General features: G+C 38.2%; 1 protein-coding gene across 1 annotated transcript in view; it reads left to right on the top strand.

Annotated features, from left to right (window-relative positions):
* LIN7A (lin-7 homolog A, crumbs cell polarity complex component) overlaps positions 1-24,821 on the top strand; it is a 50,972-nt gene that overhangs the window by 16,990 nt on the left and 9,161 nt on the right. Inside the window, exons 2-4 of the mRNA XM_037390297.1 lie at positions 2,117-2,235; positions 19,330-19,401; positions 21,760-21,969. Coding sequence (XP_037246194.1) covers positions 2,117-2,235; positions 19,330-19,401; positions 21,760-21,969 — 401 coding nt within the window. The remainder of the gene's footprint in view (positions 1-2,116; positions 2,236-19,329; positions 19,402-21,759; positions 21,970-24,821) is intronic.

Below are 24,821 nucleotides of genomic sequence, written 5' to 3' on the forward strand. Positions count from 1 at the left end.
TGCTTCATTAATCCCTCACACCAAGGTTTATGTCTCTCAGATGACCCCTTTTGAATGATACTGGCTATGTCTCTGCCAGCAGATAGTGTGGAGTGGAGAAACAGGCAGATCAGGAAAGCAAACGAGGTGCTGAGGACCTCACGACCACATTGTGTGCATTGTGCAGAGATTATCTCAGGCTAGCTGTGATCTAGTAACATGGACTGGGTGCCCACTAGCAGTTGAAGCACTGCTTGGAGAAAAAGCGCAAGTGCAGTCTTTGAACATGGGGTTAGGGTTAGTTTCATCTGAAAGTTCATGAGCTCCAAGACTGCTCTTGTGATGCAAACTACAGCCCAGTAAGTGGAAATATCCTTCCAAAAGAAACACTGCATGCTTTCTGCCATGCTTCCTCTCAGACTTAGAGCTATTTGTTTGGCAGATGCCAAAGCCTGAGAATTCTTTGGGTGTTAATCTACTATGGCACAACCTACCATGTTGACCAGTTGCCTGGTCAAAAAAATTAAAATTTAATTTTTTTGAGATGTCATCTTCTCTTTTCCTAACATTGATGCAGCTGGATATTAATTATTTTCTTATAAATGCAAATATACAATTATGATTTTGTTCCTGTTGCAGCTCATCTACTGTCATCTCTTTTCTATTTCCAGAAAACTTCTCATGTCTTTGTTGTATATCTGGTCAGTATAGCTCAGCTACAAGCCAAGGATTGTAAGAACTGTTTCAATTAGCATAATCTCCCAGTCACAAACAGTAAAATCTTTGTCATCGTAAAGGAGAATTATATAATGTTGCTTCTAGCCATCGTAGTCATTTTGGATTTGTGTAGTTGGCAGGGAGAGCATTTATTTCTTTATTCTGTGTTAAAGCAGAGAATTAAATGCCTCAACTGTTGTTATATCATTTAGTACTATGCGTTCATTTCATCACTAGGATACAGACCTATATTTAGTAGAGTGGTGTGACTGGCCAGTAGTGGCTCTGGTGGCTATGCAAAAGACACTACAAGATGTAAGAATGACCACACATTCAAGACTTGCCATGTTCAACTGTACCAGCAAATCTACAGAAAAAGCCGCAAGCCAGCATTAAATGACATGAGAGGAGAAAACCCTGTATTTAAGCTCTATCATCCTGAAGACTGACCAGGATATGTATTGCTCAGCTCAATCCTGCATGGAAGTCAGTGTGTCCCTGACATGACTAGGCTAGCCTCCATGAGACTGGCCAGTATTTCTTATGCCCCTGTGTCCCCACCCATAAAGGATCGTTGAGCACTTCATGGGTTGTTTGGGTTTTTATATATATATATGTGTCATAGTAATTGTGTAAATTAGGAACTAGTGTTAAAGAGGAAAAATGCTGTGAGAGTGAGGGTATGAGCACTGTTCAACTGGATCACCAATATGGCTAATCACTTAAGCCCTCTGGACTGTGCTTCAGAGACACTTCGATCTTTCCCTTGACAGCACACAAGCGCTTAAGGAGAATTCAGGCCACCAAAAATATTCCATGTATTTCTGTGGGTCATATGGGGTTTGTGTGGCAGGTCAGGTCTTTGGAGACCTAGACGAGAGCCTTACGTGTTTACCCTTCTCTAGCAGACTTCCCATTCTTCCCTAGCAGACTTTGCTTGTCTCTAAAGGACTTTATTTATCAGTAGTTGATATTTAGATTTAGATTTATGAGAAGATCAAATATTTTTCTTCGGTGTTGTCACCCTGAAGGCGTTTACATGAGTACTCCAATTTTCTGAAAGCAGCCCCCATACTGTTCCTGTGCTGCTTTCTCTTATGCAGAAAGTAAGAAATATTTTAGGTCTGCTAATATGGATTAGCTGCTTTGAACTGGTAGCTTTGTTCTAAAGAATGTTTGCGACTAAGACTGAACCTCTGTGTGTGTGTCTGTTGTATGTGCACATGCTGTTTGTCCATACTTTGGGATTTGGATCTCTGAACAGCAGTGTTGTTGCCTAGCTGAGGCTGGTATAACAAAGATTAATATAGTATGCATTGGTAAAGCTAATGTTAAATTTAAAATGCCCATCAGTGTGTCCCTTTAGTCACTTACTAGTCACTGTTTATACTGATCTGTATTCCCTTTTTTCCCTGCTCAGATGTTGCAAGAGCAATTGAGTTGCTGGAGAAACTGCAAGAATCTGGAGAAGTACCAGTACACAAGCTACAGTCCCTAAAGAAGGTGCTGCAGAGTGAGTTTTGTACAGCTATCAGAGAGGTATGAAACTGAAATTTTTTGTTACTTCTCAGAATAACATCCCTCTCCTGAAAAATGTACTTGCCTTTCAGTGCTGGAGAAGCAGAAGTACCTTGTGTAAAGGATGATGGATGTGAGATGTGTCTGTAGCTGCCTGCTACTATGCAGAATGCTGTAGTTACTGAAAAGCAGACACAGAACAGTTGCGTCAGCAAGGCATCAAGCCTGAGGCAATTAGCCGTGCTAAGGAGAAAGGGTGATTAATTAGTACTTTAGTATTCTGGTCATGCTGTTTCAGGGTCTGTGCTAACCTGTACAGCACTGTGCTGGGATATGGGGACGTGCCAAGCTGGGTCAGTGCAAGCTTAAATGCTTCTCCTTGGAGCTCAGGTGTGTGATAGGGATGTGCTGATAAAATCAGAACACTGCGAGAGACAAATGGTGCAAGCGCTGCAGTTAACTGAAGCCGACAGGACTCTTGCCGTTGAAGTCAGTAGCCAAGCCCCCGCGGGCCTTGCTCCACATGTCAGAAACCCCTGTCAGATGGCTAAGAACTGTGATCATGACCCTGCCAGCCATGGTCTGGGCCTTCCTAAGCTCTGCTCAATAGCAGATAAATGATGACTGTTTTCTTCTAGTCAAACTAGAGAAGCAGCACCCCACTTCCTGCATGAATACACGCAGCATCTTTAAAGCGGTTAAATTACAAACACTTCTGTTTCTTAGACAGAAACCACGAGTTAATACAACATTTTGTCAGACTTCTTACCTGCTTAACTGAGTGCCAGACAGAAGCAGCTTGAAATGCCCTAAAGAAGGCAACATCTTTTCAGCAGAAAATCTGTAAAAACTGTTCCAGTTTATCTGTCTGCTGCCTGGAACTAATGCTCCCTCACTGAAATCAATGGGGAATCTAATGTTCCCTCCATGGTGGCAGAATTGAACTCCTGATAACTAGGCGGCAGCAGCAGCAGCACATTGATTGAGTGGACTGCTGGGTGGCTGGAAGAAAGAAAGAGAGGAACAGACATCAGCTTAATAAGCAAAATGCAACATACTCTTTGTTTTATGGAATATATTCTTCAATGTGAGAAACGGAGAGGCTACCACTTAATTAAATGGCAGTTGTCAAGGCTTTTTAAAGGGAATAGTGTTCCATGACAATAAATAATGGTGCTGTGTACCCTGAAAAGCTGATATTCTGACTAGTCCTTTCAGCTGACCTAGTAAATGCTTCTTTAATTGACCACAGGGCGTTGAAAAGTTGTGGGGTTGCTTTTGTGGGGTTTGGGGACTTTTTTCAGATAGCAGAGCCTGGTACCATAATTGTTAAAGGCAACTTTCAGTCTTTGCAGCATCATCAGTGAAATCTTACTAAATTTATATTCATCTCTGGAAAACAGTCTTAGCAGAAACAAACACAAAGCTTGTTGAAACAGGTACAGTGCCTAGGAAGTAGGAAAATGAGTTAGAGAAATGCACTCTCAGTTCAGTGAACTGAAAGTAGATTTTGACAAAATAATCTCAGTGGCACAGAAGTTCTTTATAGAGTGGCGTGTAAAGACAACCTGCACGTGACAGACTATCTAATAACTGTTAGATTCTTACAACCAAATAATAGTCACTTTAGGAAGCCTGGAGCTACTTATTACACAAGAACTGAGTGATGATGAATTAGTAGTTAGATCAGTTCTAGCAGCTTCATAAGCAAAAACATTTATTTCTATTTAAATACTTAATGTGTTTTATCTGTATATAACCTATCTATCTAATAGATCACTATCAGAGAACAAAATTTCTACACCCAAAAAATTATTAATGCCATTTATCACGATGTATGTAAATATTTTTTTAGAAAAAAATCTTCAAATATAAAAGTCCCAGTAACAAATATTTTTGTTTAGGGAGAGTAGGAGAATTGCCATATATATTGATAGTACTTAAGGTTGTTTAACATGTGGCTCCTCTTTCCAGTTGCTTACATTAAGCCCTTGGCAAATATTTAACCTGTAATGCTCTTTATTTTCACCGGTTGAAGAGTTGTTGGAAAATTGCAGAAAATAATTTCTACCATTTAAAAAAAAATATTTAGAAGGGCATGGACTATTTTGGTCATGTTACATTGTTAGACATCTCCAAGCACTGCAGCAAGGGCTTGGAGGATATCTGAGCTGGGTCATGCCGTTAATCAGAGATGCCCTTCTTGCATGTTCTTCATGTACACTGGAGTTTATGAAAGACTGATAGCTACTTAATTGAAGAGCACATTCTTTTCTGACTGTATTTGAGCTTGAGGTAGCTGAGGCTAGACAGAAATAGGTCATAGGATAATATAGGGCAAGAGAAAATGGCCTCAGGTTGTGCCAGGGGAGGTTTAGATTGGAGATGAGGAAAAATTGCTTCACTGAAAGGATGGTCAAGCACTGGAGCAGACTGCCCAGGGAGGTGGTAGAATATCCCTTGAAGTGTGTAAAAAACACTTAGATCTGGTGCTTAGGGACATGGCTTATGGTGGACTTGGCAGTCCTGGGTTGATGGTCTTTTCAGACCTAAATGATTCTATGATTCTATGAACTCTCCCTGCAAATGGTCCCTCCCATTGTTTATCTTCACCCAGGTGCAAGATGTGAGAGTGTGGTGACTAGCTTCTAATTCCCTCTATTAGCATCTACATACACTAGAGGAGAAAAGTTTTTGACCTTACAAAAGAAGGCACAGCGAAGTAAGGAGAAAAGTGGGAGTTGTTTGGAACACAGGAGCCTTCCTGGAGAACACAGTGAAACAGACCAGGTGTGAGCGGTAGGTAGGAGTAATCAAAATGGGATGAAGGGCAGTGGCAGGCTTTGTATTAGTACGCAAATTTTGTAAGAGGCTATTATATGTATGCAGAGATTCAGATCTGCAGTGTGGTGTGTTCATTGTATAATACAAGAGCTGAGCCTGATTTTCTTTCGTCATAAAACCTAGTAAAAGAGGTTAAGGCTGACTGCGGTAGTCCTATAGACTCTGTAATTGAGGAGCTTTGGAAAATAAACATTTTCTTTTCCAATCTAAAAAATTACAGACACTTAACTATCCAGTGAGTTTGATTGTTAAAATACGTCCCAGAGAAACTCAGTGCTGGGCTGAGTGCAGGTGAAAAGATCAAAGATAAAATATAATCCACACAGTATTGATTGAATGTGACTTGTCCCTTCTACAAGTAGAAGTTCTTTACAAAAGCAGGAGGTCACTTTTATAATCAATTAGCCTTTGAAAGTATGAGATACGTTGTTAGATGGCATACATTTGAATCTAATATGTAGGAATCTATTAAATGACTGTAATTAATTGTATTTATGGGAACTTATTTAGTAAATCAACCTGCCAGTTCAAATCCCTACACTAATATCCCATAGAAATAAAATCTTCTTAAAGTGACTGAGTGAATGAAATTTAAATAGAAGTACTTTGGCATTTTTCTAGGATGCTATGTCATGAAATGGTGATTAATGGTTCTCACTTAGCTAAATAAAAGTACCACCAACTGAAATACTCTGTCTGGCACTGGGCAAGAATATATAATAGCTCTGAAAATAATGGAAAAAATTGAAGTATGTAATGGCCTCAGTATTTCCTTTTCACCTGAAGACCCCTAGACTAGGAAACAAGTTAACCGAAGTCTGGTCACATTAAAATTGAGTTCTGAAGAAAAAATTAATTATGCTTTAAAATTACTTTTTTCAAAAGCTCACTAGCTATATGAAGATTAATTAGCCTTCTGTAGCCTTGTCACCCGGCAAAAGATGCATGAATCTTGTCCATTATACCATTAAGTCCTTTACCCTTCCATGTGTTTTTGCTGTTCATTCAAAGCTGATGCCATATTATAGTCTTCTGATTCCCAGGGGGTTACTGGAACAGAAGAAGGGCAAGGCTCCAAAAGTGAATGCATAATTGAACTGCTGAGAAGGTATATTCACATGCAACATAAAACTAGCCAACCTGAAATGATAAAAAGACTTTAATTATTGTAAGTCAGTAAAAAGGAAGTTACGAGAACTATAAGATAAGGTGGACTTCTGGTCTGGCAAGAAACCTTAAAGAGCTGTAGGCACAGAAGGCAGAACAAACAGTCGAGCAAAACACAGTGAACTGTCAACAAGAAAATGTGGCAAGCCTTAGCATATTACGGCAATTTCATTTACTGTTAATGTCTGGTAATCGGTACTGAAATGCCAGGAGAGTAACAAAACAGCTTGATAAACCACGCATCTCCTGAGGAGCAGAAGTTTTCTTTCAGGTTGATTCTCAAGTTTCTATTTCTGTATATTAAATGTGTAAAATTCAGGTGTATCTCACTTTCCTTCCAGCCTTCCTTCACTACTCCATTTTCCATTTCAAGATTAAATCTAATGTTCTTCTGTGTGGATATTATTTAAAAGAAAATCTGACTGGTAAATGCCTGTAGGGAAACTTTTATTAATACCAAAAGTAGTCAGATCAGAAAGTCCTTATAAAAATGTGGTATGTCAACCAGACACACAAAAATAACCATTATTTCATCCTGTTATCTTATGGCCTCCACCAAAATACCAGGTCATCACAGAAGAGCACTTTTGCAGGACTGGGTCACTGGCAATCATTTCTTACAAGGAGGAGCAGTCAACACAAAATGCTGTTGTGTATTTTGTATGAAATTAATTTGTGAAACAGCATATGTCTTGGAAAATAGTTCAGTTTCTACTTCAATAGTCTAAAACTTTTAAATTTAATATAACATTATGTTGTGGACAGAGCATCCTGGACATTTAAAGACCACTAGTGACTTAACAGGCCAAAAAATGGCAGTGGCAGAACACTGACACATTTCTGATGAGTTCTGGATGCCCCCCACTTACTTTAGAGATACATTTGATTATGTTCTATAATATTAAAAACATAGTTTCACTACATGCTAGGCAAGACAGTTCAACAAACCTAGTCAGTATTGGAATGGTTTCCTTTAATTAATAATTTTCCTTTTTGTGCCTTAGCAATCTGAACACCTGGAATCCCAGTGCTGCTGATATGCACCGCATTATTATCTGGTCATTTCCTCAAGCTGCCTACCTGCACTTTTCGTTATTAACCCTGATACATGTCTTTGCAAATATTAGGGAACCAAAAGAAGGCAGCTGAGTGTTGAAAGCTGAGTCTGGTGATAGTGTACTTGTTACTTTACAGTGTGATGCAGTGTGTGACAGCAGGAGGCTGGCTGGAACCCATAGCTGTTTATTTCAGATATCCCAGTATGGTGGTGTACTCCATTTTAAAGGGCTGTACTAAATATAACAATTTAACTGGACTCAGGTGAAACTTCTTGTTAATACTTTTATTAAAATCATTAATTCTGGATTTTAATGTAGAGGTCATTTAAAATCCTGGTTTCGTTGTGTTTCAAGAATCTCAAGATGTCTTTGTTCAGTTTGCAATATAATGCTGTTCCTCTGCCTCCCAGACCTAGCCTCTGAAAGCGGGGTTCCATTGTTTCCTGCCTGATGAATCCCATTCCCTGTAAAAATACAGGTTCACCAGGCCAAATTGTCTTGGTTGACACTGAGAGTAGCCCCAGAGTTCAAATCTTGCCTTTTGTTACTCTTTTCTTTTCACAGGGAGCTGAATATTTGTTACAGAAGGAAAAACACAATTCCAATCAGTCTCTCATCCCCACAGGGCGAGCCGAGCTTGTGAAGTTTTTGAATTATAACAGGCAACTCGGGGGGGGGGGAATTTTTTTTTTTTTTTTTGAGAATGCTTACAGCTATAAATCACAGCACAGAGCTGTGATTAAGGCTCAGTGGGAAGCCTGACATCGAAAGTTGCCTGCTGTCACTTTACCCATGCAAATGCAAGTGTTGGTCAAGATTAAGCAAAAGTGGTATGTTGGACTTACTAATAAGGCAATTAGTAAACAAAAGGGCAATAGGACAACTCATACGAGTAAAGTGAGCAAGATTTATGAGCTCAGATTTTTAACTCAGGTCATAAAAGAGTTATGGTTATATTAGCATCGTACCCTATTAGACTGGCTGGGAAGCAAAGTTCTCCGTAGGCTAATCTGATACCTTGTTATACCTTGTTCTGGTATTCCAGACAGCTCATTCAAAATTACTGCACATTAATTTAGCAGCAGCATTCATGTAGTAGCAAACATGGGATTTTGCAAATTGACCAAATTTGTTCAGATTTTTACATGCTTATGCATGGATTGATTTGTATCTTTTCATTAAAATTTGCATTTCTTGATGCTAATTATAAAGTTCCAACATTTTATTTTCTTTTTAGATATCAGGGTGGATTATAATGTCAGCTGAACCAGTCCAGTTTACCAGAATTCTGGGGCTGTGTAGTGTTTGCAAGAATTTTTTGCTGTACCTTTCCATCCCTTTTCCATTACCATTGTCCCAGCAATGAAAACCCACATAAAACAGTGATAAAAATGTCCACTAAATAAGTACCTCCATCAGTGTTTGAAAGGGGAATTATTCAGCTTTATTCAAAGATGATGGTATGACAAAGTAGCAATGTTTTCATGTTGTACAGAGTTTTGCTTTCCTTCTCCTCGTTAGAAGTACTGTATCTATAATGATGAGTTGAGAGAAGGATTTGTAATGTATCTAAATTAGGGCAGGAAAAAATCAAATTTCAAAAGATGGGCTGCCTTCTTTTTGTCTTGCCACGATGCTGTATTAAGCATCAAAAAAATTCACCAGAAAATATTGTTAGAAGCAAACACAGGAAATATTTTGTTAAATAAAATTACCCTACTGTTAAAATGTATGCTGTTTTTCAGGATGAATGTAACCAGAAATAATACAAAAGATAAAAACTAATGAAGTTCCATTTACCACTTTACCATAAGTGATTGAAGCATTACTCTGTTGCTTGCAAGCCCTAGATGGCATGAATGAGAACTTCTGTAATGATTACCTTGTAACTCAGCAGACGGCCTTCATTAATGGCGATTATATGAATTTACCGACCTGCCCAAGCGTTATTGTCTGAGAGAAGGCATTATTAAGTCTCTGTGCAATTACTAAGCCCCTACACTTTCCATGACTTCACTGCAGGAGGTTAAAACAGCTGCTGTTGTCACTTTTTTTTTAGCTGCCTATAGCTACCTACATTGATTTCACAGATGTAGTACCCCAGTATCTGGGGGCAGACCCTTTCACTGGTCTCTAATCAGCGTGTTCATCCATTGGTTTTGATTAAAGATCAATTTTCAGAGTTGGCTGATGGCTGTGTGTCTACTCACATTTGCCGTGCTTACGTAGTTGTGCCTTTCACAAAAGATAAATATTTCAGTGCTGCAATGTATAGAATCAAAGAAATAACATACCTTGTTCATATTACAGTTTATCTGGATAGTTGTGCCCTATATCCTGAAACTCTGAAGAATGGTGCTCAGGGGATGTTCTTAGTTCTACACACAGCTGAAGTTGCATGTACTGAAGAAGGTGACTCCAGTGGAACATGAGTGGTGCATCTCTGCATCTCTTTTGTTTTCCTCACATTATCATTTTAGTTTATTGTTGCACTATCATACTTGATTACATAAACTCTTAAGAATAAACAGAATAGGCTCTGCTGCAGTTCATCTCAAGCCTGCTTCTTCCTCTTGAGAGAAATCAGGTGAACTACTGAGGAATATATATGCTGACAGGTTGTTGGAAGCCACTGCACCACTGTTTCTGCCCTGACGGAGCCTCAGTATCCCCCTGCTTCTGCTTAACTGATGTCAGTGAGGAGGCTCCTGAGAAATGCTGCTTAATCTCCATTTTTTAATTGTGCCTTCAAAAAAGAAAAGAAATTGTAAAACTGTTTTTAAAACTCCACTACATCTTTTTTTTGTATTTTAGACAAGAAACATCAACAGTTTCCTTCCTTCTCCCTGCCTTCTCAGCTTGATAGAAACACTTGAGATGAACTTGCATGACGGCTTCAGGTTATGTCATTTCATCCAGGTGCTAATTTTGGCAAGGTTTTGAGAAACCTGTTGAAGTTGGGAATATGGGTATTGCATACAGCAGCCCCAACAGCATATACAGACAGGGGGAACTTGGTGTTTATTAATGCTTGGCTTGGCATATTTTTGAACTCAAAAGTAACTGGCAGTGAGGTCTAAGAGACTTTCAAATTATAAACTATGAGTCACACATTAGTATTTCTTTTAATCCCAGTATATTGCAGTAGAAGCAGCAAAAGAGACTTTCAGGACAGTATTTTTCTAAGGTTTAGTGACTGTGAAGCATACAATTTCTGAGACACCTATAACATTGTCCTCAAAGACTCTGGCCCATAGTTGCCATTGACTTAGAGCAAAGTATAGAACAGTGTGTTAGGGACATGAAATAAACTAAATGACCCAATCACACTGTTGATGTTCCTCATATAAGTAATTTTTATTTGCAAATAAAAGTCTGTTTTTCATTACTCTTAAAAGGGTGCCAGGCAAATTCCTATTAACTTTATGGTATCAGAGTGATGTTTCCAGCCAGAATCAACATTGGAGGGAAGAAGAGGGGGCACACAGAGGTCTTGTGTGTCCTAACAGCAACACCAGGAGTTTTTCAGCTGACTTATCCAATATGTGCAGAGGATGTGACAGCATGCATTTCCTGGTACATCTGCTATGTTCTTCTGCTCACGCAGAAGGGAGAAAGGAGATTCTGGCCCCAGCCTGTAATCCCTGTTGCGTTGTTTCTTGGACAGGCACAGCCTCCTATGGCAAGGGACCAAAACTTGGTTCAGCTTTCAGACAGCAACACAGATACCATCCGAGCAGAGTGAGCACCACCCTTTTCCACACAAAAAAATGAAAAAATGACAGAGCAAGTAATATTTTAACTGGAGGCTCCATAAAGTATTCCACCCTAAATTAAAATATTATACCCTTACGGTGATTATACTTCATTTATTTTTAACAATGTTTCAGGCCTGTGCTGATTTTTTTCCTACTGCCTAAGGACAGCTTAATAATGCATCAAGATTCAAATCGTTTTTTTCACTTTGGTAAAACTGACCTAGTTTCCTCTATAACCCCTGCCCCCCAAAGAAGGAAACTTTTCAATAAAATATCCTCTATGAAAATGTAAAAGCCAACTTTCATAATATTTCTTCCACATGTTCTGAAATTAAAACTATCTCATCTCCTCAGGTTGTTAAACAAGACTGAGTTTCATTTACAGGCTTGAGCTTCTTAATGGCTTAGCAGCCCTGTTGCATGTGGCAACATCCGTGCAGTGTTACTTCATGGAAGGGGATTGGTAGGACAATTGTGAAAATAATACAGATGTTTTGTTTTGAAAATAGACACCAACAGTTATCCCGATGCAAACATAACTGCTCACAGGCTAATGAAAGCTTATATAAAAATATTCAGAATGCCAGCAACCTTGAATGACCACACTCTGTCAGATATAAATAGCTCATTAATACTAGTTGTTCACAAAGCAGCTTTCTCTATGAGTTGTCTAAATTCTGTACCTGCAAGAAATAATTTATGTAACACAGACTTTTTGGTACTTCCAGTTAGCTCTGTAATGCAGCACATGCCTTCCTCTCAAGGGTACTTTTCAACCATTTCAACCTCACAGGCATCGACTGACTTGTCCTTTTGACACTGACAAAAGGCGGCCTTCTGTCAGCGTGCTCTCAGGGACAGAATGAAGTTGATGTGCAGTATACACTGTGTGCCTGGGTGTGACATTGCCTAATTCTGCTTCTGTTGGGATTAATCAAAGATGTGGCATAGGCCTATAACAAAACAGGCCTCTGTGATTGATTTGCTCAAATGAATTTGCTGAAACAATCTTGTTTAAGAAGAGTCTTAAGTTTATTGTAGCCTTGAAGTTGTGGTTTGTATACATGGTGTCTGTGGTGTTCTTCCACAGACAGTGGTTTTCTAAGGTTGTCAATGTCCCTCGCAAGGACTGTGATTTAGAAGGATAGGCTTCCAAATTCTCTTTCTCTTCAGTCTTCAAAAATAGTCCCTTCCCCATTTTTTTGTTATTAACTACCAAAGATAAAAGCAGCTATTAATACAATGAGAAAGAATATTAACATTTTTTCCTAAGTCAACTTGATAGATAGAAATGAAAATCAGCCTGCTTTTAACTTCCCCATGGCACTACTGTCTTCTGGACTATGGTGTATGACTGTGTTTAGTAGAGTATCTTAGCTAGAGGCTGTAGCTCTGCTGGAGAAAACATGCTTTTATGATGTCGCTGTGCTTTCCTGAGCACGCTTATCATATGAGATAATTTGAAAAAGCAGAACACAGGCACAAACCCAGAAATTCACTTGATATTCAAAAGATACAAAGCTAAATACACCATCACTACAGATTTTCTGATTTCATTGAGCTACCACGGGTTTATGGCTGAAAGGAAGCACTCCACTATGCTGGTTGTGAGCTTGAGTAAAGTTACAGAGGTAAAAAGTCATCATGAAAGAGGAAGAATGGTCTGGTAAGCTGCATACCTCCACACTGCTTACATATGCTTTTGGTTGTGTTTGACTTGTTTTCCTTCTCTTATGTCCTCATCCTCTTATGTCATCATCTGTTCAGATGTCATCTTAAGTGGACAATTGGGTCAGTTTGTGGGTTATTTTGTAGAAAAGCAAATACTGTTTGAAATCTCAACAAACCTATCATAAAGGACATAGGTATCCAAAATGAGACAAAGACCTACATACACTTCCAGTGGAGGAGAAGAAGGGAAGATTACTGAAAGAGATTAAAAATACTCAATTACTTCCAACAGTTATAACTTGAAATTGAATAAATTTAGCTTAGAAATAATCCATTTTAAATGGGCATGCGCTTAACCAGTTAACCAATTTCCTAAGCAAGCTGGAAGCTTGAAATTCACAGACGTTTCTAAAGACTCCATAGTTCGAGCAAAAATTTGGATTGGTGCAGAAATTACCAGATGAGACTGCATGGTTTGTGGTGTGCAAGAGGTTAAAGGTGAGCAGAGTCCCTCCTGATCTTTGTAGCGTTTAAAACGTCCTTGCTCGCTGGTGTGGTAAAAGTGTGATCTGAATTGAGTGTTGGAAGTACAGCTCTTGGGGTGTCTATCCAGGTACACAAACCAATGCATTCCCCTTCACAGACATAATGTATTGGTTTAAGAATGAAAAATCCAGGGAAGAGGTTGTGGAGAATGGCAAAATGCCAAACAGAATGTGAAGAGGCAAAAAGGATGAAAACAAAGTAGGAGAAAGAAAGACAACTGGCTTGTGCTGCCCATGGAAGTTTGCCCTAGAAACAAGGCATTCACAGGCACCGCAGTGGAGGTCAGCAGCTCTCCAGGGCACCTTTGCACTGTAACGTCTCCCTGTCACAAGGGCAAGCATCCTCCTGCCCCAAGGACTGATACACACACACCAAACAAGATGATATGTGGGTCTTACCTCTTAGGTTAGAAGGAGGCTGAAGGTCTGATAATCGGCTGCAGATTTTGGGAAGAGGGGAGGAGAGAGGTCAGCAGCTGTGCTGAATAAAGCACATATACACAGACATGAGCCCTTTTCACCATGGTAAAAGACTGATTGATATATTCCATTCCACTTCACATCATAGAAGGGAGAAATACTGCTTCATCCTTTCCAACATATGAAGGCAATTAGGAAAACAGGGATTCAGCGTAGCTGATGGCAGAAGCATTATGCTGAGGTGTAAGTAAATAACAATGTATCTTTTATAGCTTCACCTCAGTTCTGCAAGGATGCACACATGTATACTGTTCCATTGACGTGACTACCTAAATGGAATGAACCAATTATGTCTTCCTTGCACTGGTTGTTCTCGTGAATTCTCCCTTTGTACTGTCTGTCAGGCTCCTGTCTTCCCTTCCTTGAAAGATTTCTTCCAAAAATAGATACACAATTCTTTTCTACATTGAAGCAATAAAAAATATGGCAGAGGAACTGAAGAAACTAAATGCAGATTATGCCAATATATGGGTTAAACATTATTTATCAATCTCTTTACGGGTTGCTTACCTATGGCACTTAGGTTGTGACTTCTTGAAGGAAGGGTTTTATGTCATTTTATATATTATCATAGCACAAGCACTGTGATAGCACAGCTGCTTACTACTTACATGTGCTACGTTATATGCTAAGAAACTCTCAACATTTTCAAAAAACTTACTTCCTCACAAATCTCAGAAAAGTTTTATCTGGGCCTGCTAATTCACAGGTCTGAATTGCAATGTACGCTGTCTTGGCTTTTGTTTGTGGGATTTTTGAACACTTGTTCATTGCTCTGAAGTGGTTTCTGCCTCATGCCTCTTCCTTTCTGCTGTTCAGACCAAATTGTCCTGAAGTCAATTGAGCATCCTTATTGCAGGTACAGTTGCCCTTAGAATTACCTAATATTTCATCAGGGATGAAGCATTGAATACCTCTCACGGAAGTTAATGGAACAAAATCTGTTTGATTACATTGTAAGTTTGAGAATTCAGCAGAAAAGATGCTGCGTCATTCAGGTTGTAAACAGAATGCTGCTTCTGGCCACCTTTATAAAACAGGCTGCTAAGCGCACTGTTGTTCCTGGACCTCCTCCTAAAGCTTCGTGTTGACTTAAATAGGCCAGCCTTGTATGTGCTGCTTTGTTATGAGTCCCTATGGAGTAATTTTTGTTGAGAGGCTAGCTCCTAAAGTACCTGTAAGGCAGTACCCCTTCCTGTGTTTCAGTAATGCTAAACCAGCTGCTTTACCTCCCAGCTGAATGCATGGGGATGAGGACCATCGTCGTAACAATAATACCTGCTGCATCTGACTCTATACAGCTCCTGCTGGGAGAAGTAATAAAATGTACCTTTCTCTGTGCCAGCAAAAGCTGCCACAGTACAAGGAGGATTCACTTCCAAGTTCAGATATTCTAGGTGTAATTTTCCTCACTCATTCTTTTTGTATTTTTTGAGTACTGTAGGAGAGTATCTTCAGATTATGGTGTCTGAGGAGACTACCTGCAGAAGCTGAAAAAGTCTGAGATCTGTATTCCTGCTTTCAGGAGTATTTCTTGATGCGAGTGTTGTATTCTCTGCACCACAGGAAAGAGAAAACAAAGCCAACTACAACTAGCTCCGCAGCACAAATGAGAGCTGTGTAAACAAACCCCTGTCTGCAGCATGATTTTACCTGATGAACATTCAGTGTACAGGCACTGAGAATCTTGGTAGATATGGGGAGGGAAGGGAATTATCTGAAACATTACCATTTACCTTACAGCTGCAGCTTTGCATCTTGAAATGCTGACATTTCACCTGTAATTTAATCTCTATCGTTAATGAATTGTGGAAACTCTTTTCCCTAGGCACTAGACCATCAGACTGTGTATGAAGTCTGTCAGCAAATACTAACACCCATGTAGTCTTTTAGACACTCTAAAAAGAAATAGCTGTATGTACAAAAATAGATATACTGCTCTTTCTCAGATTAGTAATATACAGTAACCGTCTAGATACTATCCTGGGCAACTAGCTCAAGGTTACCCTGCTTGAGCAAGGGGTTTGGCTGAAATGACCTGCAGAGCTCCGTTCCAACCTCAACGGGTCTGTGATTCTGTGATATGTTAATTGTCCTCCTTCAACTCATTTGTATTACACAATGATGTCTTTCAGAACGATTCATCTGTCATGGTCAACAAAGGTCACTGTTTTAAAAGACTTCTTTAGTAAATATCCTAAAGGAGCTTTTCAAATACTTACAGTTAAATTCTGCATCTATGTCTTCCTCTGTATTGATCATTTGTCCAAATAACGATATCTACAGAAGATCTTGTAAGGGCATTTTAAGGGTGACATTGTTAGATTCAGCAGAACCACTGTAAGTTAAAAAAGTAATCAGATGTACAGACAACAGTAGGCACTGAAAGGAATGATTTTATAAAACAATTTCAACAATTTCTCATATACAGTTGATTGAACAAGAAGCTGTATTCCACTCTGGGAGGTTTTAAATGCCACCTTATTTAGTTTGAGAACAAAGAGATTTTCATTGTATCTGTTCTCTGTACATAGAAAAGGCAACAGAATGGATTCGTTGTGCCCAAGTCATGGCTAAGGTGGTGCTGAGAACAACATAGATAAAGGGGTTAGTGTGGCTACAGGCAAACAACAATTATTTGTGGACCTCAGTGTGCTTTTTGTGCATTGCTAGAATGAGTGATGTTTAGATCTGAACCCTACAAAGAGTTTAAGGAGCTTGGTGGAACAGGTACAGTCAATCTGTGTTTAGTTGTTAAACTGACTTAATAATAAAAAAGTTCTGTAGGTGTATATTTTATACTTCTTAAACTCAAATTGCATTAAACTTTATGTAACAGTCAAATAGGAGAATTAGATTGGCAAATTCCTCAAGCATATATTCAAGACTGGTTGCATCTGTTGCTTATAGAGAGTGAAATTTGACATGCAAGACTTCTTTTCCAAAGAAATGTGCTATAGGTATTATGATCACTGATAATTATTTGAAGAACACCATTTAAAATCTGTTATCATTGAGAATTTACAGTTGAACTCAGGGATTATATGATATCATTGATCATATTTTTCACAGGCTTTTGAGTCAGTTGATTTCTTAACACATTGGTAACCAATCACACACTAGTGAGCTTGTTCCTTCACCAGTGTACAAATAGTTGCCAAGATGTTGGTAGCTAAATACTGGTAGGGTGCAGGCAATGTGGAGTTATATGACATCAAACCTAGGAAACAGTCACATGAATGTATTACTATCAGCTCGCCTTTCTGATATTCTACCTTAGTAATGAATATTTTAAAGAACTTTTTAGTAACTGTTCCTATCGTGACCTGTTTTCAAAACAATTTAATGTCATAATCATTCAACAATCAAATATATGCTTTTAGACATTATAGCCAGCCACAGCATTTATAGCTGTGCAACCAAAAACAGTATGTACAATCTGCTTTCATGCTTTAAGACGAAGGGGAGCCTGCAGATAGCAAGAAAATAAGGTATTATCATTGGTTCAATACAATATGGATTTTGAAGTAAGAAGTACTTGATGCAGTACTGCAATTACACTGTATTCTTCTTATATAGTGTAGTAGTCGTTCCCATATAAGAATATGTCCTACAACATAACACTATAAACGTTGCACTGATCTGTGCAGGATAATGTGCAGTATGTGAACTCAACCCATTTTTATGATGGCACCATCCAGTACAAATGTAGAACAAGCCAGAGATCTTTTAGAGGCTATAAAAGAGCTTTCTTTTCCCATATTTTTAAAAATAAGGGCAAAGTCCTGGCCTCCTCTGAGGTCAGCATCAATTTTACCAATGGAAGCATGATTTCATTTCAAATAGGGAAAGCAGGAAACTTCTCAGCACGCTCCCCTTGTCTCAGTTTTCTTCACTGGCCCAAATTTTTCTGAATTAAGTCCTAAAATGACTTATGTGCTGATAATATTTAAGGCAAATAATCTTTTTGCTGTACTTTCAAAGTGTTTAGCGTATTTTAGATCTCCAAAATGGATCACATTTGTTATCTCCTTTCCTTTTTTGCTTTTCTCTTGTGTATGATATCCTTCAAAAAAAGTTTGGAGATCAATCATCCCAAACTTTTTACTACTCGAGAGTGTTGTGATTTCCACTGTGCCTGTCCACTGAGATCAGAAATAAGCCACGCATCTTAATTCCGTTTAGATGTTTGTAGCAATATGTTCATCAGTGTGCAAGTTTTACAGTAACAGGCTCGGTGGGGAGAGATAGATCATTATGATACTGCATAACAAGTCATCAGGACAGAGGCGCGGGGAAGTTTTACCTATCAATGGGACAAGCCATTGTTTTTAAAACAATGAAGTACAGGATCTGACACCTTCTCTGCCAAAGTAACATTTACATTGCCAAAGAGGGAAGTTTTGGCACTCCTGCTAAAGTATCACCAAATCAGGGAAAGGTAAATATATTTTAGAAGGTATAATTGAGTACAAAGCATTCCTCAGGGACCCTAAGAAAGAGATTGCTGTAAAAGCTAACATACCTTGCCAACAAAGGTTCTCTCTGAGGAGTTCAGCCTGAGACATAAAGCACATAAAAAGACAAAACTCCTGATGAAGTAGGTCAAGAAAATGGCCAGAGTAGATCAGTGGCATATAGGAACATTTTTTTGCAGTTTGATGGTTTTATAAGAAAATTAAATAAAATGTTTTATTTCTTTGCATTCACCTTTGTCTTTAAAAAAATATTCCATGTGTCATATATAAATATTTTTATTTTTTAAGTTTGCTTTCAAAATAACTAGCTGGTATCAAGGCATTTTATGATATTTTTCATCTAAGAGCATGACAAATGTAGAGAACAAAGTCAGTGTGAGAGAGCCTTTTCCTTTCTCCTTAAAAGGGAGAATTAAGGACCACAGAAAGGGGACCAAGAGTGTATACCAGAAAAAAACAATAGACAGAAAGTTGTCCATATTGATAATGTTGATTGTATGCTATTTATGTGAATGTACAATTCCTTTATAAAGAATAATCTTACCATTGTCCCTGTCTGACCTACTGGACTGCCAGCCCTTTTTGCCTTTCCTGGCTATGGTTGGTGGAAACCAGTACTGTGAACTTTCTCCAAAATTTAATTTTCACTTCCATTCTTCAGCATCTGTATGCTGAGCGGCTTGCTTACTTATTTTTTTTAATGTCAATCTCCTAAATCTTTAGTTCATAGGAAAGTTCAGAGAACAAAGAAGCCACTGTTGGAGGCTAAGACATCACTCAAATCAATTCAGATCGTTTCCGTTCAAATCAGTTGCCTGGAGACACCGATTTTTTATAACATAGAACCTAATTGGTTTTGGGAAATGACATGGGAAGGGAATCATGCTGGAAGACGTACAGTTACTTTTGCAAAGTGTCATGAGAAACACAGATTGATGTTATCTGTAAATCTAAGCACGCACAAGTTTAGCAGACCCTTGACTACGTGATTGCACAAATACAGCATTAATGAAACATAGTCTTATGAGGGAAAGGGACTGTCCTGTCTGGGTTAATATAAAGTCCTTGTTTTGCTTCTATAATTAATTCTGTTTTATTTTCATGAACATTTTAGGTGTATCAATACATGCATGAAACCATAACTGTTAATGGCTGCCCCGAATTCCGAGCCAGGGCCACTGCAAAGGTAGGATACGTGCAACTGTTGAAATACATGTTACCAAAGTGACCTAGTAATTGACTGTGCGCGTGTGTGTTTCAGGTATTCGTGTGTACACTGTAAGAAAATTTAGACATCAGTGGCAGCCCAGAGTCTAGAACCAGTGCTACTTCCCAGGTAACAATCATAATGGAAAATTTCAACCTTTATGCTGCTTCTGTAGCTTAAGAAAAGAGAATGATTTTATGGAATTTAATGCTTTTTGACAAGTTGCTTTGCAAAAGCAAATCTACTGGTTCATTCTGTAGACATCTGCCTGCAACAACCAATATCTTAATGGACTATTTTCCCATACAGATCATCCAGAGAGGACACAATGATTTGGGAGATGGATAGAAACTAAACAGTCAAAATTCCAGTTTTAATTAATGGGAACTGTAGGTACTGAGCAAGTGGTAAGGATGAACAGTGACAAAAATAGCCTGATCAAGAGACTCCACAGCCAAATGCAAGCCCATTTTTTTTCTGATGCATTACCTGTTTTAATGAAATGTACTGTCTCTCCATCCATGTGGATCTGCCTTTCTCATATCCTTGGACTACGACAGCTACATTACTGCTACTACTAAAACAATAATTTTCTAAGGGAATTCACACAAACATAAAAAAGCCCATTCTATGTGCCAGTGCGAAATATGCTCTGTATTTTCATAACATGCACAAAGCTAGATGCTTCCAGAGAGATCCACCATGGCTTTCTTTTTCCCATTATAATTTTGTACGCAGCACTGTCTTCTGGGTAGTATAGCAGATACTATGCAAAACAGGTAAATGTGCAAAAGCCATAAATCTTTTTTTAGAGATACTTCATTATGGTCCCACTCCTGTGAAGTTAGTGACAAAACTCCCTGAAATCCTAATGGACCTAAGATCGTACCATTTTCATTTAAAGCTGTATCAGAAGATGAAAGTTGGGAGTGTGTTATACAATGATATCTACAGTATTTTAAAGAAGCAAGCTGTATAGTAGCCAGCAAATAACCTAATATACACTAAATTGCAGTGTATTTTCCTTACTAAATAGAACGTTCTTTTCTGTAGGCTGTTGTTCTGATTTCAACCTTTTTCTAGTTGAAAGTTAATGGTCAATGTAAATTTGTAAGCTCTATGGTTCTGTATAGAGAAATGTTTATATGAAATCCTGATTTGTCTACACTGCAGGTAAACATAGAAATTATTGCTATGTTGTATAGTAAATGGGTAGAAATCCAATTAGTGTTTGCCATTCTCATTTCTTATTCATATAGAACAGCAGGGTTACAGAGCAATGTTTCAATATCGCAATATTTCCTGGTTATTTCTGGGCTGTCTGCATTGCATTCTCCTAGTGCATTCATGTCTGACATAAAATGTATGCATGATGACAAGGTCTGCATGTGCAAAAACATGTAACTGAGAATGATCCATTATGTCATGTCATCCACTAGCTTCTACTAAGCATAAGCATTATTAAGATGCTCAAAAAACATTAGTGTAACACGCAGAATTGTCCAAGCAATTTGGACTACAAACACATTTTGAAAAGGATAAAAGATTTTCTTAATGTTTTTTTAATGATGTAGTAAGATCTATAAGTACAAAAAATACTTTTAGTGAAAAATTAACTAAAAGATGTAATATTTTTCTGGATGCAAGCTTTACAGCTTGTTACGTGGTGGGTTTTTTTGCTAGAGTAGCATTAACCATATAGGATTTTTCCACTGTCTTGAGATTTAATTTTTCAGTAGAAGCTTTGATCCAATTATATTAAAAAAACTTGTATTCTTGTTTCAGGAGTTACTTAGTTTGCAAGATTTCACAAAATTTATAAATTAAACTTTTAAAAATAAGAATATCCTTCCAGGGATTTTTTCTGTGCCCAAAGAATGAAATAAGTAATTCCATACCTCTGAAAGCAGAGCAGAGAATTAACAGTTCAGTTCATCCATTTTATTTCAACTAGTAACACAGCAGAGATCACATTATCTTTTCCCACAGTAATAGATTTTCTTCCTGTGAAAAGGCAACGAAGAAATGCACTAGTGATCGTAAGGGTTCACCACTACACAGTCAGGCTTACTCACACAGTGCCTACTTCTGGCTGTGCTGCTTACTTTCTGTGTTATCTTTGACAAGTCACCAAAATTCTGTATTCCTCTGCTTATTCCTTTATTTGAAAAGCATTGGCATGGAACAATATTTTTAAAATGCTCTCAGATAATCAGAAAAAGTCAGAGTAAGATACTAAAATGTTCTCTCAGGAATTAATTCTTCCTGCAAATGAACAACACAATGTATATCAGTGTTCTCCCTACATAGCCAAATCACACATTTTTTTTCTTCCAGGCAACAGTTGCTGCTTTTGCTGCAAGTGAAGGCCATTCACACCCACGAGTGGTGGAGCTGCCAAAGACTGATGAAGGCCTGGGCTTTAATGTCATGGGAGGAAAGGAACAAAATTCACCTATTTATATTTCTCGCATCATTCCTGGAGGAGTGGCAGAAAGGCATGGAGGGCTCAAACGGGGGGACCAGCTACTTTCGGTTAATGGAGTGGTATGTGGAAATTTAATAGAACTTTCATTTTCATCTGGATTTTCATTTTTCACATCTGTTCTAATACTGTGTTTTAAAATGCAGCCAAATGAAACAAAAAGAATGAGCTCCGTGAGAGACCTTCAGTGTGCATTTATGGTGCAGCGAGGCAAAGCTGCATCGACAACTTTGTGCCGCTACAATTCCTGTTGTAATGCAGGGTGGTTGTACAGCTTCATTTCAAATCCACACCACGTGCTTAATTTCCAAGAAAGCTATGTCTTTCTTAATTGATAATTCTGCAAATTCCTTTTGCAGTAAAAGCGTGATAGCAGACTTTGATGTTCTTGCACAACTTAGCATCTGAGCCACACAGCCCTTTCCAAGCACAGTGATGCCTCAGTGGCACTTGTGTAGTCTTGTAACCTTCAGAGCCTTTGAGCACATAAAATGAAAAGAAATTTGGTAAGCACGTTTGGCACTGATTTGCAATGGAAGGTGCATTCCAGATATCTTTCAGTAACATTCATCCAGCTATATCATTGTCAGAGAAATCAGCAGTACAAATGTACACATATGGGGAGCATGTATTCTCGATAAAAAGGTACATTTTTTACACAGCCGTTTTTCATGTAAGTCAATACTTCAGGGCGGAGTGTTTCGCAGTAGTTTCACTGTGAATGTCAATATGGATGTAAAAATAAAAGGGCTGTTGGAATAGAGAGAAAAAAAAAGCTCTGACTACATGATACGGGTCACATTCTGCCTTTCATTTTGCTTTTTGTTGCCTTTTACAAGGGAATGTGAAGTACTGAAAAGGTAAGCATAGTCATTCATATAACTCTATACTTCTCTTAATGAAAACATAATCCTTTTTCATGCAAAACCTCCATCTAAACCTCATATTTAAATGCACCAAAGGCACGTAGGAGCAATTCCTGAATCCAGTCATAAATATCGGACTTTCCAACTTAAATTTCTTCTTTGTTGTAAGCCCATAAAGAATGAAAAAAATGCTGGGTTTGACATTCTTTCATGTTATCGTCTGTTTCTTTCAACAATAGCTATTCCCTTTCTCTTGAAACAGAATGCTAGTGCAACACTTCAGACTTTTTACCACTTCTATCAACCATCACGTTCTCAAAAGAGAAATAATAGGTCTGGAAGCTTGCTTGCCTCAGTATGCAATGAGAAAGAAAAGATACCAAAAAAGTAAAGAAAACCCACTGAAAAGATTATTTAGTCTCAAGCAAACAGAAATCCGCTGAACATTTAATGAAGTAAATTGCATTAACTTCACTGATTGGAAGTAGATCAAATAATTCTGTTGTTGTTCAGCACTTCTTTCAACAGGTGAATAAAAAGGCAGATAAAAAGAGTTTATATTCACTAATTGATGGATGGTTCTTGAAAAATACTTTTACTGTCAACAGCATCTAGCCAAATACCAGGGAGGGAAATGGTGAACTTTCAGATGTCAAAATATATTGAATTTGAGTCTGCTGTCATCTCTATGTTATGATACTCTGTTCAAAAAAATTCATGAATGTGCTCTAGAATGTGTATTAAGCTAATGTAGCAAAAAAACCCCACAATATAAAAACCCCAATTACATGTAAGCACACGGGAAAGTTAATTCAGAGATGCAAAAAAATATTTTTGTGTTCAGAGTCTAAATAACAGAATTTGAAGTTTGGATTGCAATTGCATACTTGAGATAATGCCTCTGAGCAACTCTTCATAAACCAATCTTGGGCTGAATTATGTTCACACAATATAATTCATAAAAAGGCAAAAATTAGAGAAGTGGTAATTTGTTTGCAGACAGCTTGAGAGTGGAAGAAAAAGGTCTAAATTTAACATTGTTCACTGGGACTAGTTCACTCTGTGCTTCTCTTAATGTAGCTGGAGAAAAGCAAGTAATATACAGTATGTACAATACAACAGACCGCTCAGCAGTGGAACATGAAATGAAAATGAAATATCTGTAACCTGTTTGTGCTCAGCAGTTGATGGTTATCCAACTTTATAATTATCAACATAAAATTAGAGCTGTGTGTTCACAATCCACATTCTTCATCCCAGCACGACTGGATGACTGTTTCACCAATGTTTAAAAAAGTATTTTCTTATTTTCCTGAGGATTTTGTTGCATACTTCTGTCCCATACCCCCTAAATGTAAAGGAAATTGAAAGCAGTAAGCCCTGCAGATGGCTCAGCAAAGACACTTGCTGGTGGCTGTTCATATCTGGCAAATATTCTGCATTTCTCAGATACCTGGTGTGAGTCAGATACAGGGAGGAATGCCAAATAGGTTTATAATGGCTAATTTGTCACCCAAGCATTTGTTCACAGATACCTAATAGAAATATTCTCCTTGGTTTCTCAACTTGTGGAGTAGCAATCAGATTCTCTTTTTTGTCTGCAAGAGTGGGATTTTTTTCTTTTATGTTTATGACAAGTCTGTGAACATGGATATAGTAATGTTTTGTGTTTTCCCACACCATATTTGCAGTTCTTTTAGCTGTACTTGTCTTTACAGTATCTTGCATCCTTCTTTTTGATGCAATCTGCCAATGCAATAATGGAAATAAAGGCTTAAGTATATATAAATATATGTAATAAAAAATTAGATATTAAATAAAGATATACATTCTGAAACAAATTTATTAAATCCCATGTTTGGTGGGAGGTTCTAAAGTAACAGGAGTGTCAGATCCTCACAATGGCCCCAGCCAGCATAATCCAGTCAGCAAAATCCCTTGTACAGACATGACTGATATAGCAGGAGTCCTCTCCCAGTGCAGTTTCAGAGGTTTGCAGAGGTGGAAGAATTCGAACAGCAAAACAACTTCCTATGCTGGTATGAGCT

Source organism: Falco rusticolus, chromosome 5 (genome assembly GCF_015220075.1).
Source record: "Falco rusticolus isolate bFalRus1 chromosome 5, bFalRus1.pri, whole genome shotgun sequence".
Classification (NCBI taxonomy): domain Eukaryota; kingdom Metazoa; phylum Chordata; class Aves; order Falconiformes; family Falconidae; genus Falco; species Falco rusticolus.